Source organism: Rhinatrema bivittatum, chromosome 5 (assembly GCF_901001135.1).
Source record: "Rhinatrema bivittatum chromosome 5, aRhiBiv1.1, whole genome shotgun sequence".
Classification (NCBI taxonomy): Eukaryota; Metazoa; Chordata; class Amphibia; order Gymnophiona; family Rhinatrematidae; genus Rhinatrema; species Rhinatrema bivittatum.
In genome coordinates this window covers 224,444,651-224,464,661 of record NC_042619.1, presented here as the reverse complement: position 1 = coordinate 224,464,661, position 20,011 = coordinate 224,444,651, and the positions used below count along the sequence as shown (strand labels likewise).

General features: G+C 45.3%; 1 protein-coding gene across 2 annotated transcripts in view; it reads left to right on the top strand.

Annotated features, from left to right (window-relative positions):
* Positions 1–20,011, top strand: part of MAP3K15 (mitogen-activated protein kinase kinase kinase 15) — a 257,005-nt gene that overhangs the window by 81,855 nt on the left and 155,139 nt on the right. The window contains exon 4 of one of the 2 annotated variants that reach the window (XM_029603361.1): positions 12,054–12,134. The exons of the other annotated variant lie outside the window; for it this stretch is intronic. Coding sequence (XP_029459221.1) covers positions 12,054–12,134 — 81 coding nt within the window. The remainder of the gene's footprint in view (positions 1–12,053; positions 12,135–20,011) is intronic. 2 annotated transcript variants of the gene reach the window in all.

Genomic DNA, 20,011 nt, shown 5'->3' with positions numbered 1-20,011 from the left:
ATTTTTACAGAACTATCAAAATCACCTTAGTAACATTTTCCACCAGTATTTTGGTCTCATAAAAGCCATCATTAGGCCCTGATGAAGCCCAAAATGTTTGTGAAGGTAATAGATTTGACTACTAAAATTATTTAGCCCATTATAAATGTTGTTAAAAATCCAACATGCGTCACCTGAACCGCTAGTCAGTCAGCATTTCAAATTGGAAATATTAAATGTTGAATTTTAACATATGTATATGTTTTTTATCTGTGAACTTATATATGTGGGCTATGCTTGTAAACCGCTATGATATTAGCATAAGTATGAGATATAAAGATAGTTTTAAATAAATAAATAACTGGAGTACGTATTTGAGTGTGTGCATGTTAGGGTTGACAACTGGCTCCAGATTTTCAGGGCAGGTTGATCCATCCTGGTTTTAACCCATTGCATGCTGGGATTTATTCTGATTTCCCTATTGAATTCCCTAAAAAAGTAAGACTATAAGTACCGGCATGCAGGGGAGTAAAAGCAGGACTGGATCAACCTGTCCTGAAAATCTAGAGCCAATTGGCAACCCTAGTGTATGTGCACAAGTGTGTGTGTATATATACATACACCTGCACACACACTCTATAGCAGCGGTTCTCAACCGGTGTGTCGCCAAGAACACGCAGGTGTGTCGCCATGCTTCCCGGTCCTCCGCTGACCCAGCTGCTCCCCCTACCCAAGCGAAATAGGTCCTCTGCCCAGGCTTAAAATGATGATAACCCGGGCGGAATGCGGCAGGACAGCTGGAGTCAGTGGCACCGGCATTCTCTCGTCTTCCCGCCCCCTGCAGCTTGGAAGAGGAAGTGGTGAGCAGCAGGTGCGTGCGCGGGAAGAAGAGACCTTGCTAGTGCGCTCGGCATCGGCCCGAAAGAAAGAAGAGAGGCGCGGCCTGAAGGATGTGCAGCGTGGCTCGGGGTAAAATGAGGAAGAACGTCAACCCCCACGGCCGATGGAACTCCTTTTCTCCACGAAGGCTGAAAACAAAGGAGGTTGCTGCTGCCTTTAGGTTGGGAGGAGGCTGCTGCTGCCGCTAGTTCGGAGGGGGGGTGGAGTGAATGAATGAGCAAGCATGTGTGTTTGAGATCCTGTGTGTGTGTGTGTGTGTGTGTGTGTGAGTGAGATAGCATGTATGTGAATGATTGAGGATTGTATATGTGAAAGAGAGTATATGTGTGATTGAGATCCTTTGTGTGTGAAAGAGATCATGTGTATGTATGATTAAGAGCCTGTGTGTATAAATAAGAGAGAGAGCATGTGTGTCTGTGTGTGATGAGAGCTGGTTTAGGTGAGGGAGCATGTGACTATGTGATTGAGAACCTGTGTGTAAAATGAGAGAGAGAGAGAGCATTTGTGTCTGTGTGTGATTGAGAGCTGATTTAGATGAGGGAGCATGTGAGTATGTGATTGAGAGCCTGTGTGTAAATGAGAGAAAGAGAGAGCATCTGTGTTTCTGTGTGATTGAGAGCTGATTTAGGTGAGGGAGCATGTGAGTATGTGATTGAGAGCCTGTGTGTATATGAGAGATAGCATGTTTGTAAGCATGTGAATGAGAGTCGGTGTGTGAGAGAAAAAGACAGCATGTATGTGTGTGATTGAAAGCCTGTGTGTGTAAGCATGAAAAGATAGACAGCATGTGTGTAAATGTGTGATTAAGACCCTATAAAAGAGAGAGGGAAAAGGCATGTGTATATGTGAGTGATTGAGAGCCAGTGTGAGAGAGAGAGAGAGAGGAGAAAGTTGCAAGCAAACCATCCCTCCTCCTGCTAATTCAAAACAATCTCAGGGCACCTGGATATCAAATGTTCCCAGGTATGCAGAGCAAAAACTTTTTTGTATCCTTATTATTTTTCATTACTAGGGCTTTATGTCTGCTATTTTGAAATATTTTATTGGTATCTAGAAATTTTTTATATGAGTTTTTAATTATTGGATATTCCATTCATCGGCTATTTTAAAATAATCTGTTCTTTTTGTTAGTATGGTTTTTACTGCTATTGCTTTTATATTTCTTGATTTGTTTAATAAGGATGGGTGATGTTTCTCTTTTTCCTTTGTTACACTGCATACAGAGACCCTGGCTTGTTGCGGTTTCCAATTCAGTTTTTGTCTGCATGTTTCTAGTTATGTGTTTTGGTCTCTTTATTCTTTGTTAGGTGAGGGTCAGCACATGTGATTCAGGTGAGGTTTTCTGCTGGCGTGTAGTTTCTGTGTAGGGCTCTTTAACAGCCTGACTTGGTCCGTTTTCCTAATAGGAGATGTATTGGTGTCTTACGGCCTGGTGTAATATTTTCAGTGTTGCCTTTTCTTAGGCAAGGTGGTTACTGTTAAGTGCTCGAAATTGCTGTTTTGGTGTGGGATGTTTACTATTTATGCAATTTCTGTTCAGACAGAATATGTATCTTTCCCTTGTGTCATTCTTAACAATAAAAATAATACTGGACCTTTATTTTTTATTTCCGCCATGAATTGTAATGAGCAGTGTGTCACAGATGTAAGCGTGGTCTGTCAGATGTGTCACGATGGGAAAAAGGTTGAGAACCACAGCTCTATAGGGATTATTTTCAGAATGTTGTAGGTACATAAAACCTGTTTTTATGCTTACAAATGACTGGTAAAAAATCATCTGTGGTTCTGTTTATGTAAAAGTTTAAGAGTTGGCATTTATGTGCATGCTTTTTTTTAAAGATGTATGTGTGTACGTATGTGTTGCGATGCTGCCCGCAGCCGGAGCTACGGGCAGTCTCTTACCTTCTTCAGCTAGCCGGCCCGATTCCCGACGCCATTTTCTGCACGGCGGGCCTTGTCGCCGTGATCCCATGCGGCAGGAGCCACCGACGTTCTCCCTCCGTCCCGCGGTCAGGAGACCGCAGCCGCTGACGTCCATCTTTCCACGCGGCCCGGAGGCCACCCAAGTGGTCTCTCACGGCAGGAGCCGCCGGCGTCGTCTTCCTCTTCTTGCGGCTGGTGGGCCGCTCTGGAGCTCCTCTTCATGGCCTGGAGGCCACCACCGATATTTCCTGCAGCTGGGAGCCGTCCTTGCTCCTTCTTCAGCAGCAGGAAGCCGCCTCCCACGTCAGGGTCTCTTGCAGCCCACTCCTGCCTTCAGCTTCCTGATTCAGCGTCTTCAGCATCAGCAGGGCCACTGTCAATGGTCCTGCTGATTCTTCTTCCTGTCATTTAGGCGCGGGGCCACGCCTCCTTCTGCCATTTAAAGAGCCAGTGAGGGAGAGGTCCTCCTGGCTCCACCCGATGATCTCATCGCTGGAACTTTCAATTCCTCACTAATTCAGACACTGACTCCTACCTAAACTCTCTGACAAGTGTAGCCTATACACTTATGCCTCTTCTCATCATATTATTGTATTATCTAACTTGTTCAGTTATGCCTTCTATCGCTCCGGCTATCCTAGCCCTCCAGGTTAATACCCCTTGTTATATGTAACTTTCATTTCTTGTTATATGGTTGACTTTGTTATTCCCCTCATGTTATTTGTAAACCGATCTGATATGAATTTCTTTCATGAAGGTCGGTATATAAAAATGTTAAATAAATAAATAAATAAATAACTTCCTCCTTAGCCCTATTTAAGGGCCCTGCAGTCACATCAACTTCGCCTTCTCAAGGAGCTGTCCTCCTCCAGGACTCCTCGTCTCCTGCTCCAGCCAGGCTTCCTTTGTCTTCGTGGGATCCCTCGTCATTGTTCCTGATCTCTGTTGTATCCACCTTCCCTATGTGTCCTGACATTCCAGTTGTTGTTCCTGCCATATTGCTGTTTCAGATGTGTCCTGATGTCTTCGTCCATGTTCCTGAAGTTCGTCATCCAGAGGTTCCTGAGACTCCACTATCCCGTCCCTGCATGGTCCGTGACCAGCCCAGCTGGGTTGTGTAGGGTGCGCAGTGGCCCAGTGGTCCGCGACCAGCCCCGCTGGGGTGTGTAGGGTGCTGGTGGGATTCCTCCATCCAACGGGGTCGAAGATCCTCCTCGTTTGTCGTGTCCAGATGTCCTTGTCTCGTCCTGGGTTCCGGATTGAACCCTAGTGGCTGTCTTCAGCCCAACCTCGGGAATCCCTCTGTTGCATCTTCCACACTGGGTCGGAGGTTTCATCCTCCATCGACTGACCTGTCAGGTGCGTCAATCACGCTGGGTCCCAAGGCTCAGTCCAGGACGTCGCCACTGAAGTCGTCCGGATTCCTTCTGTCCAGATGTCCGTCTGCTGTTCCCTGATTCCTTGTGGGGCCGTCGTTTATCCTGTGCTTGTTGCTGCACTTCAGTGAGTGTCTGCCAGTGGCGGGAGGCCCTCTGCTCTCCTGGAGTCCCAGACTTTTATCTCATCTGATTTTAACTTGTCCTCGTCATCATCACTCCCAGTGTCTTCGTCAGCTCCGCTGTCTTCAGTGTCTACACTTGTTCCAAGTCATAAGAACATAAGACCATAAGAACATGCCATACTGGGTCAGACCAAGGGTCTATCAAGCCCAGCATCCTGTTTCCAACAGTGGCCGATCCAGGCCATAAGAACTTGGCAAGTACCCAAAAACTAAGTCTATTCCATGTTACCGTTGCTAGTAATAGCAGTGGCTATTTTCTAAGTCAACTTAATTAATGGACTTCTCCAAGAACTTATCCAATCCTTTTTTAAACACAGCTATACTAACTGCACTAACCACATTCTCTGGCAACTAATCCCAGAGTTTAATTGTGCATTGAGTAAAAAAGAACTTTCTCCGATTAGTTTTAAATGTGCCACATGCTAACTTCATGGAGTGCCCCCTAGTCTTTCTATTATTCGAAAGAGTAAATAACCGATTCACATCTACCCATTCTAGACCTCTCATGATTTTAAACACCTCTATCATATCCCCCCTCAGCCGTCTCTTCTCCAAGCTGAAAAGTCCTAACCTCTTTAGTCTCTCCTCATAGGGGAGCTGTTCCATTCCCCTTATCATTTTGGTAGCCCTTCTCTGTACCTTCTCCATCGCAATTATATCTTTTTTGAGATGCGGCGATCAGAATTGTACATAGTATTCAAGGTGCGGTCTCACCATGGAGCAATACAGAGGCATTATGAAATTTTCCATTTTATTCACCATTCCCTTTCTAATAATTCCCAACATTCTGTTTGCTTTTTTTGACTGCCGCAGCACACTGAACTGACTATTTCAATGTGTTATCCACTAAGACGCCTAGATCTCTTTCTTGGGTTGTAGCACCTAATATGGAACCTAACATTGTGTAACTATATAGCATGGGTTATTTTTCCCTATATGCATCACCTTGCACTTATCCACATTACATTTCATCTGCCATTTTGATGCCCAATTTTCCAGTCTCACAAGGTCTTCCTGCAATTTATCACAATCTGCTTGTGATTTAACTATGCTGAACAATTTTATATCATCTGCAAATTTGATTATCTCACTCGTCGTATTTCTTTCCAGATCATTTATAAATATATTGAAAAGTAAGGGTCCAATTCAGATCCCTGAGGCACTCCACTGCCCACTCCCTTCCACTGAGAAAATTGTCCATTTAATCCTACTCTCTGTTTCCTGTCTTTTAGCCAGTTTGCAATCCTTCTGGCGTTTGACAAAGACCTCTGCCTCATGTCTGGCCTGCCACCTCTGCTGTTACCCAGCAGCAGGTCCAAAAGGGCTTGGAGTGGTCTGAGGACTACTCAGAGGCCAACTTTGCATGGTTGGTCTCACTGAGGCTGTGCAGGGGTTGGCAGGGGCTTGGGTCCTCGTCTAGGAATAGAGTGAAGACCATCTCACCGCAAGGGCACACACCACTCATCCCGCAATGGGGAGCACCCCCTAGCGCTCCTACCATCGCATTGCAACAGTAGGCACACAAGTTATGTCCTCTAGACAGAAGGTGTAACTTTACAAGAGTGCTCAGCTAATTACTCGCAAATTTTCAAAGTGAACTTATTGTTGTATCTTTGGACCCTTGGGCTGAGGTGAGATTGGTTCTAACTGCAGGGAGGAGCCCTGCAGGTTCTCCCAGTCAGACAGCAGACCCAGGTAAAGCAAAGACCAATCAGGAGCTTCACCTGTACCAGCCTATTTCCTCTCAGGTTAACCCTTTGGGTGCTGGGGCTGGCAGGACTTAGGTGAGGGTCTCTGCAGATGACTGGAAAGGAGATTCAAGGCCAGGCTAGGGTCATAGGCAGACAGTTATCAGGCGTATCATGAGTCCAGGCAAGGGCCAGGGCAGGCAGCGATCAGGCATGTCTAGAGTCCAGTTAAGGGTCAAAACCAAGTATTTGTCTGAAGAAAAAGAAGAGGGATGGATAGGGCTGAAGCAGGCAGGCAATGTAGGAGCAGATCAGGCAGACAAGGACTGAAACAGGCTGGGCAACAAAGTCGGGAAGCAACACGCACTACTGAACATAGCTGGACCTGTTGCTGAGGCATTGGGTGAGCGTCTGGGCTGTCTTCTTATAGTGAGAAGCTGGTGACATCATCTAAGGGTGCCACAGGGGGGTTTCCTACCGTGGGCCCTTAAAATACCTGAGCGTTGGCACACGCATGCGGGCTAGGGGAGCCATCGGCATCCTGCCATGTGTGGCTGCGTTGGCGGCATCCTGCTGAGCCAGGAGGGAGTACAGCAAGCCCGACCATGAAGATAAGGAGCAGCCTGCAGATCATCGAAGATAACATTTATACACATATTTTGGTTTAAAAATCCTTTTTAAACCCAGTAACCACATCCCCTGGCAACAAATTCCAGAGTTTAATTGTGCATTGAGTGAAAAGAATTTTCTCCGATTAGTTTTAAATGTGCTACATGATAAATTCATGGAGTGCCCCCTAGTCCTTCTATTATCCGAAAGTGTAAACAACCGATTCACATTTACTCATTCTAGAGCTTTCATGATTTTAAACACTTCTATCATATCCTCCCCTCAGCCGTCTCTTCTCCAAGCTGAACAGCCCTAACCTCTTTACTCTTTCCTTATAGGGGAGCTGTTCCGTCCCCTTTATCATTTTGGTTGCCCTTCTCTGTACCTTCTCCATCGCAACTATATCTTTTTCGAGATGCAGCGACCAGAATTGTACACAGTATTCAAGGTGTGGTCTCAGCTTTCAGCGATACAGAGGCATTATGACATTTTCCATTTTATTCACCATTCCCTTCCTAATAATTCCTAACATTCTGTTTGCTTTTTTGACTGCCGCAGCACACTGAGTTGACAATTTCAATGTGTTATCCACTATGACGCCTAGATCTCTTTCCTGGGTGGTAGCTCCTAATATGGAACCTAACATTGTGTAACTACAGCATGGGTTATTTTTCCCTATATGCATCACTTTGCACTTATCCACATTAAATTTCATCTGCCATTTGGATGCCCAGTTTTTCAGTCTCACAAGTCCTCCTGCAATTTATCACAATCTGCTTGTGTGATTTAACTACTCCGAATAATTTTGTATCATCTGCCATTTTGATTACCTCACACATTGTATTCCTTTCCAGATCATTTATAAATATATTGAAAAGCATGGGTCCCAGTCAGATCCCTGAGGCAATCCACTGCCTACTCCCCTCCACTGAGAATATTGTCCATTTAATCCTACAATTGGACTGTGCAAGAATAGGACTAAACTCTGTAATGGTTCTATTCAGTATAGCGTTTCCTCATGTTTCAGGGTATATATTTAAGGGCCAGATGAGTGATGCATTTGATGGCTGGTCTGGTACAACGTGGCTAAATTCCAGTGGCAAACTTAATAGCTAATTGACCCATTAGTGTTCATCAATAGGAGGCCAGATTTCCAGGGCTTAAAAGCTCCAGAAGAACTGAGGCCACCTGGGCAACCATAAAATTCTAGGTCTGTCACCAGTTGAGGTCATCAATTGGACATCAAGCTGAAACAGCAGCCTTGTAATATGCTCACAACTTGCTTCTGAGAAAACAACTCTAACTAAAATTAGAAGCAGGGGAACTATTTAACAGTCATCCCAAAGGGATGTAAGAATGTAGAGAATCAAATCTCAAACATGGTTCCGATAAAAGTTAGTATTAAAAGGAAGGATTTCAAGTATGTCCTCAAGAGGTGACAGCAGCTTAACAATTAACATATTGGATACATTATTTAACTTTTTTTTTTTAAATTATATTCTTTTTTCGTAGGGAAGCGTTACAGCCTATCAGGGTTCTGACTGTTTAATGACTTGGCGAGGAAGGACATAAATGTTGCTAAAAGCAAACATTCCCCCTGACCAAGAAATCCCTTTCCTTTCTCAAGCAAATCTTAGCATCCGCCGGTGGTTATGGCCATGGACGAGAAGCTCCCCTGTACTGCTCTGGGGGAGGGATAAGAGGTTAGATTTAAGGGGCCTTCAAAACCAGCGTAACCGATGCCGTTTCTTCAGGTTCATGCTAGCGACTGATAGTTATACAAGTACAAATTTAGAAATGTGTCACTGTTCCCTTGCTGGAGGTGATCTGAAGGTGGGTATTTTTTCCAGCCTTAATGTCTGCTTCTATTTGGGCCTGGGTTGGGTTGGGGGAAGGGGAGAAGAAGAGGCATTTTGTGCATTTATATACATAGTACTTGCAGTCATAAGGCTCTTCACTGAAACGTTTCTCTGAAGGGTTGAAAGAGAACAAATGATACTACCCTGCCGCTTCACCCTGTGCTGTCCAGTGGAGAGGACTTAATGAGCATTCTCCTCACCTTCGTCTCCAGGGAGGCTCTGAGCCAGTCCTGTGCCTGCAGCTACCAGCCCCTGGCATGCTGAGACACAATAGTCCTAGACATTGTGCATTGGTTAAATAGGATGGAACCCCCCGCGCCCCAATCCCTTATGAATGGGTGGGATTTAAAAAATCAGGAGTGGCTGCTGGGAGTCCTCCGTGGCTTGGAGTTAATGGAGGGGTTTGCATACAAGAGATGTGTTGGAAAACAGAAGCCAGGCATGTGCTTCCCAAAGTTGCCTTTTCTTTCTTCTTGTGCTCATGTGGGAGTAGCTTCTTCTCTGACGACGCCTGAAATGGGAGCCAAGAAACGGATGCCACCTTTCTGTCCGTGACATATTCTGAAGAGTGATGGTGACGAATCAGCACTTACTGCACATGAAACAAGGCTAGCGCTTCTATTAGGCGAACTAGGTGATTGCCTAGAATGGCCAAACCTCAGGTGATGGCAAAAGTCCCTGTAGTGACAGGCCCCAAGCCACCAATGGAGTCCATTTTGCCAGTGGCTAAAGAAGAAAGGGAAAGGCCCAGCATGAGTGAGTATGAACGACAAGAGAGATATGTGTGAGATGCAGAGAGAGGGAGAGCCCATGTGTGTGTGTGAGAGAGAGACAGGGAGCATGTGTAAGTGAAAGAGAGATGGTGAGGGAGTGCTTGTGTGTGTGGAAAGGGTGACAGCATATGTGAAAAAGAAAGGGAGCGTGTGTGTGTAGGTGAAAGCGTATGTGAGTTAGAGCATGTGTGGTGTGTGAGAGAAGATGAGTATATGTGTTAGTGTGTTGATATGTGTGAGAACATGGACATGTGTATATTAGAGAGTGTGTGTGTTGTATGTAAGAAAGAGGAGAAAGTTTGTGTGATTTCCCCCAACCCCCACCCCCTATTAATCCACAACAATTTCAAATTGCCTGGAAATTAAATGTTCCCAGTTATGGAGAGCAGGGGGTTTATTTATCCTTATTAGTTTTAATTTATGGGTGTTATTTGACGTGTTTGCTGTTTTGAAATATTTTATTAGTGTTTGAGAAGTTTTTTAAAATTTGTTTAAAGATTTTAATTATTGGATATTCTATTCAGTTGTTTTGAAATATTTATTTTTATTAAAATGATTTTACTATTATGATTGTTTTATCTTTCTTGATTTTATTATTTGAGGTTTTATGAAATGGTAATGTTTCTGTTTTTCCATTGTTGCACTGCATATAGGGGTAGATTTTAAAAGCTGCGCGAGCGCATCCATGTGCACGCGTTACCCAGCACACACACATGGACATGCGATTTTATAACATGCGCGCAGGCATGTATATGTTATAAAATTGGGGGTCGGCGTGCGCAAGGGGTGCACAATTATATGCGCCTTGCGTGCGCCGAGCCATGCTGCCTTCCTCCGTTCCCTTCCTCCTAGCCTTACTTTCCCACCCCTTCCCCTAACCTTTCCCCCCTCTAGCCCTACTCTAACCCCCCCCTGACTTTTATCTTACCTTTTGCGCACGCCGGCAGCCTGCCGGCACGCAATCCTCTGACACAGCGGCAATGGTTGCTGTGGTTGGAGGCCTCTGGCCCTGCCCCCAGACCGCCCCTTTAGTAAAGCCCCAAGACTTACACATGTCCCTGGGCTTTACGTGTGTCGCCGGGCCTTTTAAAAATAGGCCCAGCACGCGTAAACCTCTGGATTTACGCGCGTAGGGCTTTTAAAATCCGGCCCACAGCGACTGGCTTGTTACAGTTTTCAGTTCAGTTTTTATCTGCATATTTCTATTTATACTTTATGGTTTCTTTATTCTGTATTTGGTGAGGGTCTGTCTGTGTTTTATGTGTGTGTGGCTGAGGTGGGATATTTTGCTAGTAGGCAGTTTCTGTGTAGGGATGTATAGCAGCCTGATTTGTTCTGTTTTCTTAATTGGTGTTTAGGGCCTGGTGTAATATTTGCAGTGTTTCCTTTTCATAAGTAGCGTTGATACTGTTTGAGTGCTGGCAGTTAGTACTGTTTTGGTTATGTAGGCTTACTATAGTGTATTTTTAATTCAGTTTATTCAAGGTTTTCTGAGGACCAAGCTCACACCCAGCACCTGCATTAATAATAGGCCTAATCCCATATGGGTTTCCAGTGTTTGTTTTTTGCTTTTTTTTGCCAGGTTTTTTGGTTGGCACCACAGCAGTGCCTGTAAATGTAATATACATGTTGTAAGTGATATTTTTACCTCAGAAGGCTGTATTTTGTTCTTTTTCCCGTAAATTGTTGTTATAAAGGCATATTTTTAAATTGTGTGTGGAGAGGCCCTGAGGGGCGAGGGCAGGGCCACAAGGCTATAAAGTTCGCCTACTAGCCTTTCACCAGTCCTGACAGGACATGTGCAGTTAATTATCCATTAGTGATATCTCTGTCCAGAGGCTAAAATGCATTTGCAATTATAATTTAATCTGCTGTAAATATTTACAGCTTCTTAGGTGCCCTGTCTGATACGCACTTAGCACTGATTGCTGAATTAAGTTGCATTGCTGCTAATGTGGACAACTTCCAAAAGATTTTTATAGCTACCATAAGAGTCGCGCATAAAATCAAACACTAGGAAAGCTGAACTGCACCATTCTGGGTTTTTTTTTTCCCCGGTATACATTGCTCGCATTTATTTATCATATTTCTGAACTGCATTATCAGCCTCACAGAGGTCACTCAAAGCAGAGGGTATTTCCGTACTAGGAAAAAAGGAAGGTTTTTTTTCCCTTTTCGTGCCTCTGGTCAATAGAGAGAGAGGCCCCTCGTGATTTGGTTAAATGTGAAAAAGAATGACACAGGACGCACAGCCTTCACATCATCGACAGTAACCAGCTGCATGCGGGGCGTCTGAAAATACACATCGCCAACTTTTACAGGGATTCATTCAGCTTTCATCTGAAAGATTTGCACTTCCCATCGCCAAAATGTAACAACTCAAACACTCAGAGGTGACGAAGGGGAAGGGGTAGGGGTATAAAGCAGAGTATCTGACTTTCAGACATCCCTCTTTTTCTTTGAGTGCTGAGCATTTACTTATTTCTCCCTCCAAAAATGTGGAAAATATTCCCGATCTGCATGCATGAAACTTAAATGGTAACAGAGCCGCCCTGGAGTGAGGGAGTGGGGTCACGTCTTGTCTTGGGGTAGAATTCTAGAGCTGCACAGTCCACGTCTCTTATTCTCCTCTCTCACTCACATGTGTTTTCATCTTTTCTAGATTCCTGCTGGGTTAATAATCTCTCTGCTCACCTGTCTTATCTTTTCTGTGTTTGTGTGTTCCCATTCTCCTTCCTTTTTGTCTTTCGCTTTGGAGTAGGCTGCAGGTACCGCTGCCACCAGCACAGCTTTCCTGCGGGTCCATGTGCCTCCTGAGTACCACGGTGGTCGATGGGGCAGAGTACGTATCACCTTTCTTGCACCATCTAACATGCTAATATGTTAATAATTTGCTTTAAATTTTCTAATATCTTACTTCGCTAGTTTATCCATTCAGGCTCACCTTTTAGAGCCTCCTCCAGTTTGCAACTTGTTAAACTTGTTGTCCCTCTCCCCCCTCCCCATTCATTGTATTTTCCACCTTTCGTTTCGATGTAAACCGATATGATGTTCAGTCTAATATCGGTATATAAAAGCTGTTAAATAAATAAATAAATCTACTCATTAAAGTAAGTTCAGCGAGGCTTATTTTGAGCTCCGCTGTGCTCGCTTGCTCAGCCCGGACTGGATTTGGCAGTGCTGTGAGTGTCGTCCTTTAATCTCTCGCTGTAGAAAGAGTTTGCCGAACTCTACTAAGCAGTTCCTTTAGCAAACAGAAGGACTATTTATAGTTGGTGTAGCATTTATAACATCATACATTCATTCATGGTTTTTGGGGGGGTTTTTTCAACTATAACGGCCTTACCTCTGTGCAACCTTTTCTGTAATGGGATAATTTTTTTCCCCTTGATTGGAAGTTGGAGCAGGCAAAACTGGTTTTTATTTATTTATTTGCCATTTTGGCTCTCTGGTTCAACCCCTGCCCCGCCTCCATTGGTTTTCCTTTTTACTTGCTGTTTCTGTGTTGTTCAATAAAGAGGGTTTTGTTTGTGTGACACTGTTAGGGAGGAGACCTTGTGCCCTTCACCCACGGTCATATTTTGGTGGTTTTCTATTCAAGGGGCAAGATAGACCTATTTGCAAGAAGCCTGCCATCTTTAAAAAGAATCTCAAAAGCGGTTCTCTTTCTGGTTTGTTTGCATTTCCACAATAAATGTTTTGTAACAGTCGGTTTCTGTGAATCAAAGTTAATTTGCTTGTATGTGAAAGCATCATCACACTTGCTATATACAACCAAAGGTTCAGTCCAGTTCCCTGTGGGCAGGTGATGTTCCATATCACTAAAAACCCCTATCACAAACTGGGCTCTGTTGCTGACGGTCTCAGAAGAGAAGTCCAAGATGGCACAGGCTTGGGGACTGAAACATCCTCCCAACCGCAAGAGGTAATCCCTCCAAAGCAAGGCTGAGGCGCAATTAGTGAGGCAGCATGTGTGAGGGAAGCTTGCACGAATGCTGTCTCTGCTGCTCCCGTGGGTGGGTAAATGAAAGATTTTGGTTTCCAGTGCTGTCAAAGGGGCACCTGTTACAAACAGCAAACTCATCAAACTGTAATAAAATAAAAACTTTGCAAATTGAATCTTGCCGTAGGTAAACCTCGTGCACGTTTCTGATGAGAACTCTTACCATGGGCCAGGTCAGGGGAAGGGCTGCGTGCTGTCATACTGGGTTCAGTTCTTAACGACAGGTCTTCTGCTTCCCGGGGTGACTGGGGCTGGGAATGTGGCAGAGGCATCATTCACAGCCCTAGGGGTGAGAGGGAGAGTCCCAGCCATTACCAACTGGTGATACCTAGTGGCCAGATTAAGGGCCTGTGATTGCAGGGTTCTGGAAGAAGCCCTGGTGCGTGGCACTCGGCTGAGGACTATCACAGTCGTGACTGGACTAAACGCAGGTTTGGGAAGGGAACTAGACTAACGGGGAAAAAAAATCCTTGGGTAGACGGGAATGAAATTTCATTGTGTCAGATCCCAGTCCCAGAGACCCAAAAGAGCAAGAAAAAACTGCTACGTCAAAAATTAGAAAACCAAAAAAAAAGACAGCTCCTTACCATACAGTTCTCTCGGTCGGTAAATTATCACAGATTATAACATTAATTAGGGTATTTATAAAATGTGATAGTATTCATAATGTGTTGTGTATTTTTCTTGCCATCACAAATGATTAGAGAAGGCCCTGTATATTACAAATATAAAGAATTTGATTATATTACTACTATTCAAAAAATCTACCTTCTCTCATCTATACAATAGAAAAACAGAGGGGGGATAGATGTGAGAGGAGTTGGGCCAACGGCTCCTGTGTGGGGCCTTCCTTCCTCTGGAACTGCTGCTAGTGATGTCAGAGAGATGCGCCTGACCTTCCTGCTTAATACCTGGGCCTGCGGCGGGCAAACCAGGAACAGACGCAAGAGGAGTTGTGCCATTGGCTCCTGTGTGGAGCCTTCCTTCCTTCCTTCCTCCAAAACTGCTGCTAGTGATGTCAGAGGTCTGTGCCTGACCTGCCGACATAACACCTGGGCCTGTGGTGTGCAAGCAAGGGATAGATTTATAGTTGTGCCATAGGCTCCTGTGTGGGGCCTTCCTTCCTCCGAAACTGCTGCTGGTGATATCAGAGGGCCACACCTGACCTGCCTACTTAATACCTGGGCGTGTGGTGCGCAGCTTCGGGCGCGCGTCGTTGAAGCCGCGTGTGCCAAAGGGGTGAATAGCTTATGGAATTTTTTCCTCTTGGTTTCACCTCTACAGTGAATAATCCTTCTTCATTTGATTTTTTCTGGCCATCTATGGGAAAGAAAAGAAAGGGGATCCTTAGACCTCACCCTTCTGGGCCAGGTACTCTTTCTTCTACATCTCAACCGGCTATTTCTGAATATATGATACCCAAGAATGTGATTCAATCTGGGATCTCTCGGTTTAGCACTGTTGGTGCTCCTACGAGTGAGGATTCCATCTCCCTAAGCCCGGACGCTAGAACTCCTCTTGGGCTTCCAATGCCCCACCAGACTGGGAGTGGAAGTTTTTCTCCTAATGAGGTTATTGTTTCCAATCCTACAGACCGATGCAATTTCATCACGCGTAAAACAGGTGCTCATGATTGAGTGCCCACTCTCCTAACACGTGCCGATCCACCTCTCTCGGGCACCCGATTTAGGGACAGATTTTAAAAACCCTACGTGCGCCAAGCCTATTTTGCAAAGGCCTGGCGACGTGCGCAAAACCCCGGGACGCGCGTATGTCCCAGGGCTTGAAAAAAGGAGCGGGGCGTGGGCAGGGTGGGGGCATGGCCAGTGGCCTCCGTAGAGCTGCTAGGCCGGGGGATTGCACGCTGGCACTTGGCTGGCGCGCGCAACCTACGCCTGCCCAGAGGCAGGTGCAACTTGCAAAATAAAGGTTAGGGGGGGGTTTAGGTAGGGCTGGTAGAGGAAGGGGGGGGGTGAGATTTTATAATATGTGGCTGCGCGCGCATGTTATAAAATCGGGCGTACATTTGTGCGCGCCGGGTTGCGCGCACAAATGTACGCCCACACATACGTCTTAAAATCCAGCCCTTAATATTTAAATGGGCTGCCACGGTAAAAAGGAAGCGCTAGGGGAAATTGAGCGTCCCTAGCACCTCCTCGGCATCAGGCGCCCAAGACAGGTGGCTGTCAGTGCGGTTAGGAAAAAGGACACCCAATTTTTCGAGGGTCCATTTTCCTAACGTGCACAGCCACGTTAATTGAGCTTCCGTTTTCCTAACCTGACTGCCGGAGACTTTTTTATTTTTTTAATTTTTTTTCCCGTTATTCCTTTTTTTGGTTCCTCCGACATAATATCACCATAATATTAAGTTGGAGGAACAACAGAAAAGCAGTATTTTCTGCTTTCCTGTTAACTTTAGGGGCTCCTCAAGAGTTAATGCCTGCTCCAGGGCAGGCGTTAATTTTTGAGAGTAAAAATGTGCGCGTTGGGTGCACATTTTTTTTTTTTGTATAGGTGGGTAATAGCTAATAGTCTCATCAACATGAATTTACATGTGATGAGTGCTATTAGCTACACGCTGGTTTGGATGTGCGTTTTGGACACGCTAATCCCCTTATTGTATAAGGGGTTTTGGACACGTGGCCAAGCGCATGTAAAACCGTACGTTCAGCTGAGCGCACTATACTGCATATGCCTGCTAGTGATGGGAAGATTCTGGTGGGAAGCCAGGCCTTACCAAGTAATTTTGGTAGTATTTCCACCTCTGTCCCTTTTGCCATCTGACATGTGCCCTGGCTTTACTCTAACAAAGCCCGCAGTAATTACCTTGGACCTTTTGTGGTCCGCCATTATGGGAATGAGCAGTTCTCTTTCAGGGAAGATCAATGCTCTATTATCATCAGGTAATAGTCCAGGATCAAAACACGATGAGAGAATTAAACTTATATCCAATCAATATGCTGAATTGCAGAAAAATCACGTTTCCCTGATTAGGGATAAAGTGTGGTCCTGCCGTCAATTTGAAAAGCTGGACAACTACACTAGAAGATTTCATTTAAGATTTCTAAATTTTCCAGAAGTTGATTTGTTACCTCCTTTGGAAATGCTAAAAAGATTTTATTCAGATATCTCTAAAATATATCCAGAATCCTTTCCGTCTGTGTCAAGGGTTTTCTATCTCCCTGATAAAATGATTGACAAGGATGTTGGTGGTGGAGTGCATATATCTTCAGATAATACAGGTGATCGAATAAATCTAAGTGACTTGATACAGACTTCTCAGCTTGAAGTTTAAGCTTGTTCAACTCTTAGTTTTTGTTCAAAGAGTGGACTTTGAAAATGTATTTTCCCCTCTAAATCCTGTCCTTTTTTGGACATCGGATTTATACTTTTCCTGATATTTCCAGATCCACTCAACTTAGACGTAAAATGTTTCTTCTTCTTCTTCTTCTTCTTCGAGAGTGTTAGCTCTTGGAGCAACCTTTGCCTTGAGATTTCCTTGAAAATGCCAAGTTAAGTGGAATGGCAACAAGTTTGTTTTCTTTGACTCTTCTCAGCTGGAAGGTTTTCTTGCAAATAGAGAATTGCCATCAGTTATAAACTAGAATTCTAGGTTTTGTTTTCAGCTATATAAATTGATTCTTGGATTCATTTTTTCTTAATTTCTATTCCTTCAAGAATCCCCCCCCCCCCAATTGGGGTCCAAGGTTTAGTTGCTACATTTCATGGGGTTTTTTCATGAATATTTGTTTGGGTGTTTGCCAGGTACTTGTAGCCTGGTTTGACCTCTGTTGGAAACAGGATGCTGGGCTTGATGGACCCTTGGTCTGACCCAGTATGGCATGTTCTTATGTATGTGTATTATTTAATGTCAAGTGATATTTTTCTTTGACTACTAAATTTTAAATTTAAATAAATGAAGAGTTAAAAAAAATAGAAAAACAGAAATGATGAGGTAGGAGATCAGATGGGCAGATTGTCTTCTAGTAACTGTCCCCAAAGATGAGGCCCTGTGGAGTAGAGGGATAAGGAAACCCCTGAACAAAGGATTTAAATAAAAGGGTTTTAAACTTCCTGCAGTGGTGGTAAAAGTAAGGACAGATTTGGAGTCAACCCTGCACATTCACCAGAAGGACCCCCTCAGACTGCCACAAGGTCAATTCACATCACTCGCTATGGGGACATTAGATAGAATTGTAGTACATTTTTTTGGAAAGCTTGTCCCTTCTAGTCTGACCCTGGATCTTCCTCAGTAATGCATTTGGTGGTTTGTCCGCTCTTGTGGATTATCCGTACAGATCACAACTGTTATGCTCAGGCTTGTGGACCCTTGGGCCGACGGAAGGATAGTATACCTTGGAGAAAGATCCGTAGGTTCTCCCGTCGGGTGGTGAGGCAGGAACAGAAGAGGTGACCAGCTGACCCTCGGCACTGGAGACAGAGGCGACTGTGAAGGCAGATGACGAGTCATGACGTCAAGGAACGGAGGTGTGTCTTTGCCACTGGAAGTCCGCGGTCCCCCCAGGATGACCCCGTAGGGACCCGGACTGCTGGGACTTAGGTGGACCTTTGAGAGGTCAAGGAACAGACGTACGGTGCAAGGGCTTTCTGGAGCTTCACCCCTGGAAGCCTGCGGTCCCCCCGGGAGGAGCCCGTAGGGACCCGGGCCGCTGGGACTTAGGTGGACCCTTGGAGAAGATGGTCAGGAAGAGGTCCAAGGTCAAGTGCCAGAGGGTCGTCGCTTACCAGTCCGAGGACACACCGAGGGATCACCACTTGCCAGTCCGAAGCCACACACCAGAGAATCACCGCTTGCCAGTCCGAAGTCAATACCAGGAATCACTGCTAACCAAATCGAAGTCAATACCAGGAATCACCACTAGCCGATCCAAGGTCCGGAACCAGGAATACCAAGACGAAACTGGAACAAGGAGTCAAGATGCTGGAACTCACCGAAGCAAGCAGACTCAAACAACTCTCACAGGAGACATTGCCAAGTCAAGGAATGGTCAGAGGAAGTCTCCTTTTATACTTCCTCTGGCCCTGGAGATAGGAATCAGCTGCAGGCAATTAAAGGGACGAGGTCCCTTTAAATCTAGTGAAGGGGCGCAGCCTCGCGCCTAAGGATGGCGGTGGCCATCTTGGATCCGGTCCACGGAGGAGAGCAGCAGCGGCCGCGAGGGAGGAGCTGGGACGGCTCCGATCCCGGCGGCCAGCCCGAAGACCCGCGCCGCTGCGCGGAGGTGCCGAGCTCGGCGCAGGGCAGTCGGCACCGACGCTGACGCTGGGCTGGTCAGGAGAAGAGGTAGGGGGCCGTGCCTGCGGACGGCCGCGGGCGTGGAACACAACAACAACATTTCCTCCTCTATTTCTTCTGCTTAATTTTTCCAAAGTGTCAGCCCTGTTTTCAGCAGGAACGGCACTGTCTTATGGCCCTGCCAGAATCCTTTTGGTCCTGAGCTGGGTTTTCTTTTCCTGCCCAGAGATTCCTCTCAGAATAAATCTCTCTGGATGCGCTGCTTGTCTGATGCGGATGGACTGAGACTGTGAATGTCATTTTGCTTTTGACCATGGATGGCCTCTAGCTTCTGCATCCCGAGGAAGACGAGTGGTTAATTATTGGTATGTTATGGGCCCATTATAGGGTCTGGGGGCAGAGGGTGCCTGCCAAGTCAAGCTCCAGCAGTCATTAACACAGGAGAAATGTAGTTTTGATCTGAGTAAGGGAGACTTGTTGCTTGTGATTAATAGAATTTACCAAAGATTGACCATCACATTGTTCAATGTGGAGCAGCTCTCTGTATATCAGGCTTGGCCGAAGATTCATTTTCTCATGCTTGAGATTTCAGACTTGGGCAGATTCTTATCCACTTCCTGTAACTGAATGAACACCACAGGCAATTAACTGTTAATTTTTGAAAAGGCTTTGGACAAAAGTGTCATATAAACAAATGTAATAATTATTATTATTTTTGTATCGCCCCCCCCCCCCCCTTTTGTGTAGACCTCTAGACTGGGGAGGGGGGGGGGACGACAACCAGAGCTTAGTGCTCACTCCCTCCTGTAAACTCTAGCAGCATGGATTCTCCAATGGAGGAAGGATTTACCTTCAAAGTGCAAGGCACTTACATGTAAGGTGGTCACAAAGACTCAGCACACAGGTATCCAGAATAAAATATTTACTGAAAACCTCTTCAGCATAACAGGGTTGTCGTGAATTACAGTCTTTTGTGAAAATTCCAAAGTACAGAATTGCAAATAGAGAATGGTCGGGGAGGGCTTCCTAATCCTTTTCTGCACACCCTCCTGGGATCCCCTCACTTCTCTCCCAGAATTTAGATTACATACAAAAATACAACATAATGGCAGATAAAGACTTATGGCCCATCCAGGCTGCCCATCCACATCTCCTGCTCAGCTTAAGAGTCCCTTCCTCTCATAAAACATGACGGCAAGTTCCCTTTGGATTGATGTTTGGGCTCCTCAAGGACCCTCATTGTACCTTTTTCCTCCTTGGACCAGAGCATCGGATAGACAGCTCTCACTCCTTTTTTTTTTTTTTTTCTTATTTCAACCCCTGTCCATATTGGGGTACCTGAATGGCACCGGACACACATTTCTCACCACTCCTGAGAAGGTCTTTGTTTGCTTCTGTGAGTCAGACCAGGATCATCTTCTCCTTGGAAGACAGACCCGGAGTGAGAGGTTTACTCCAA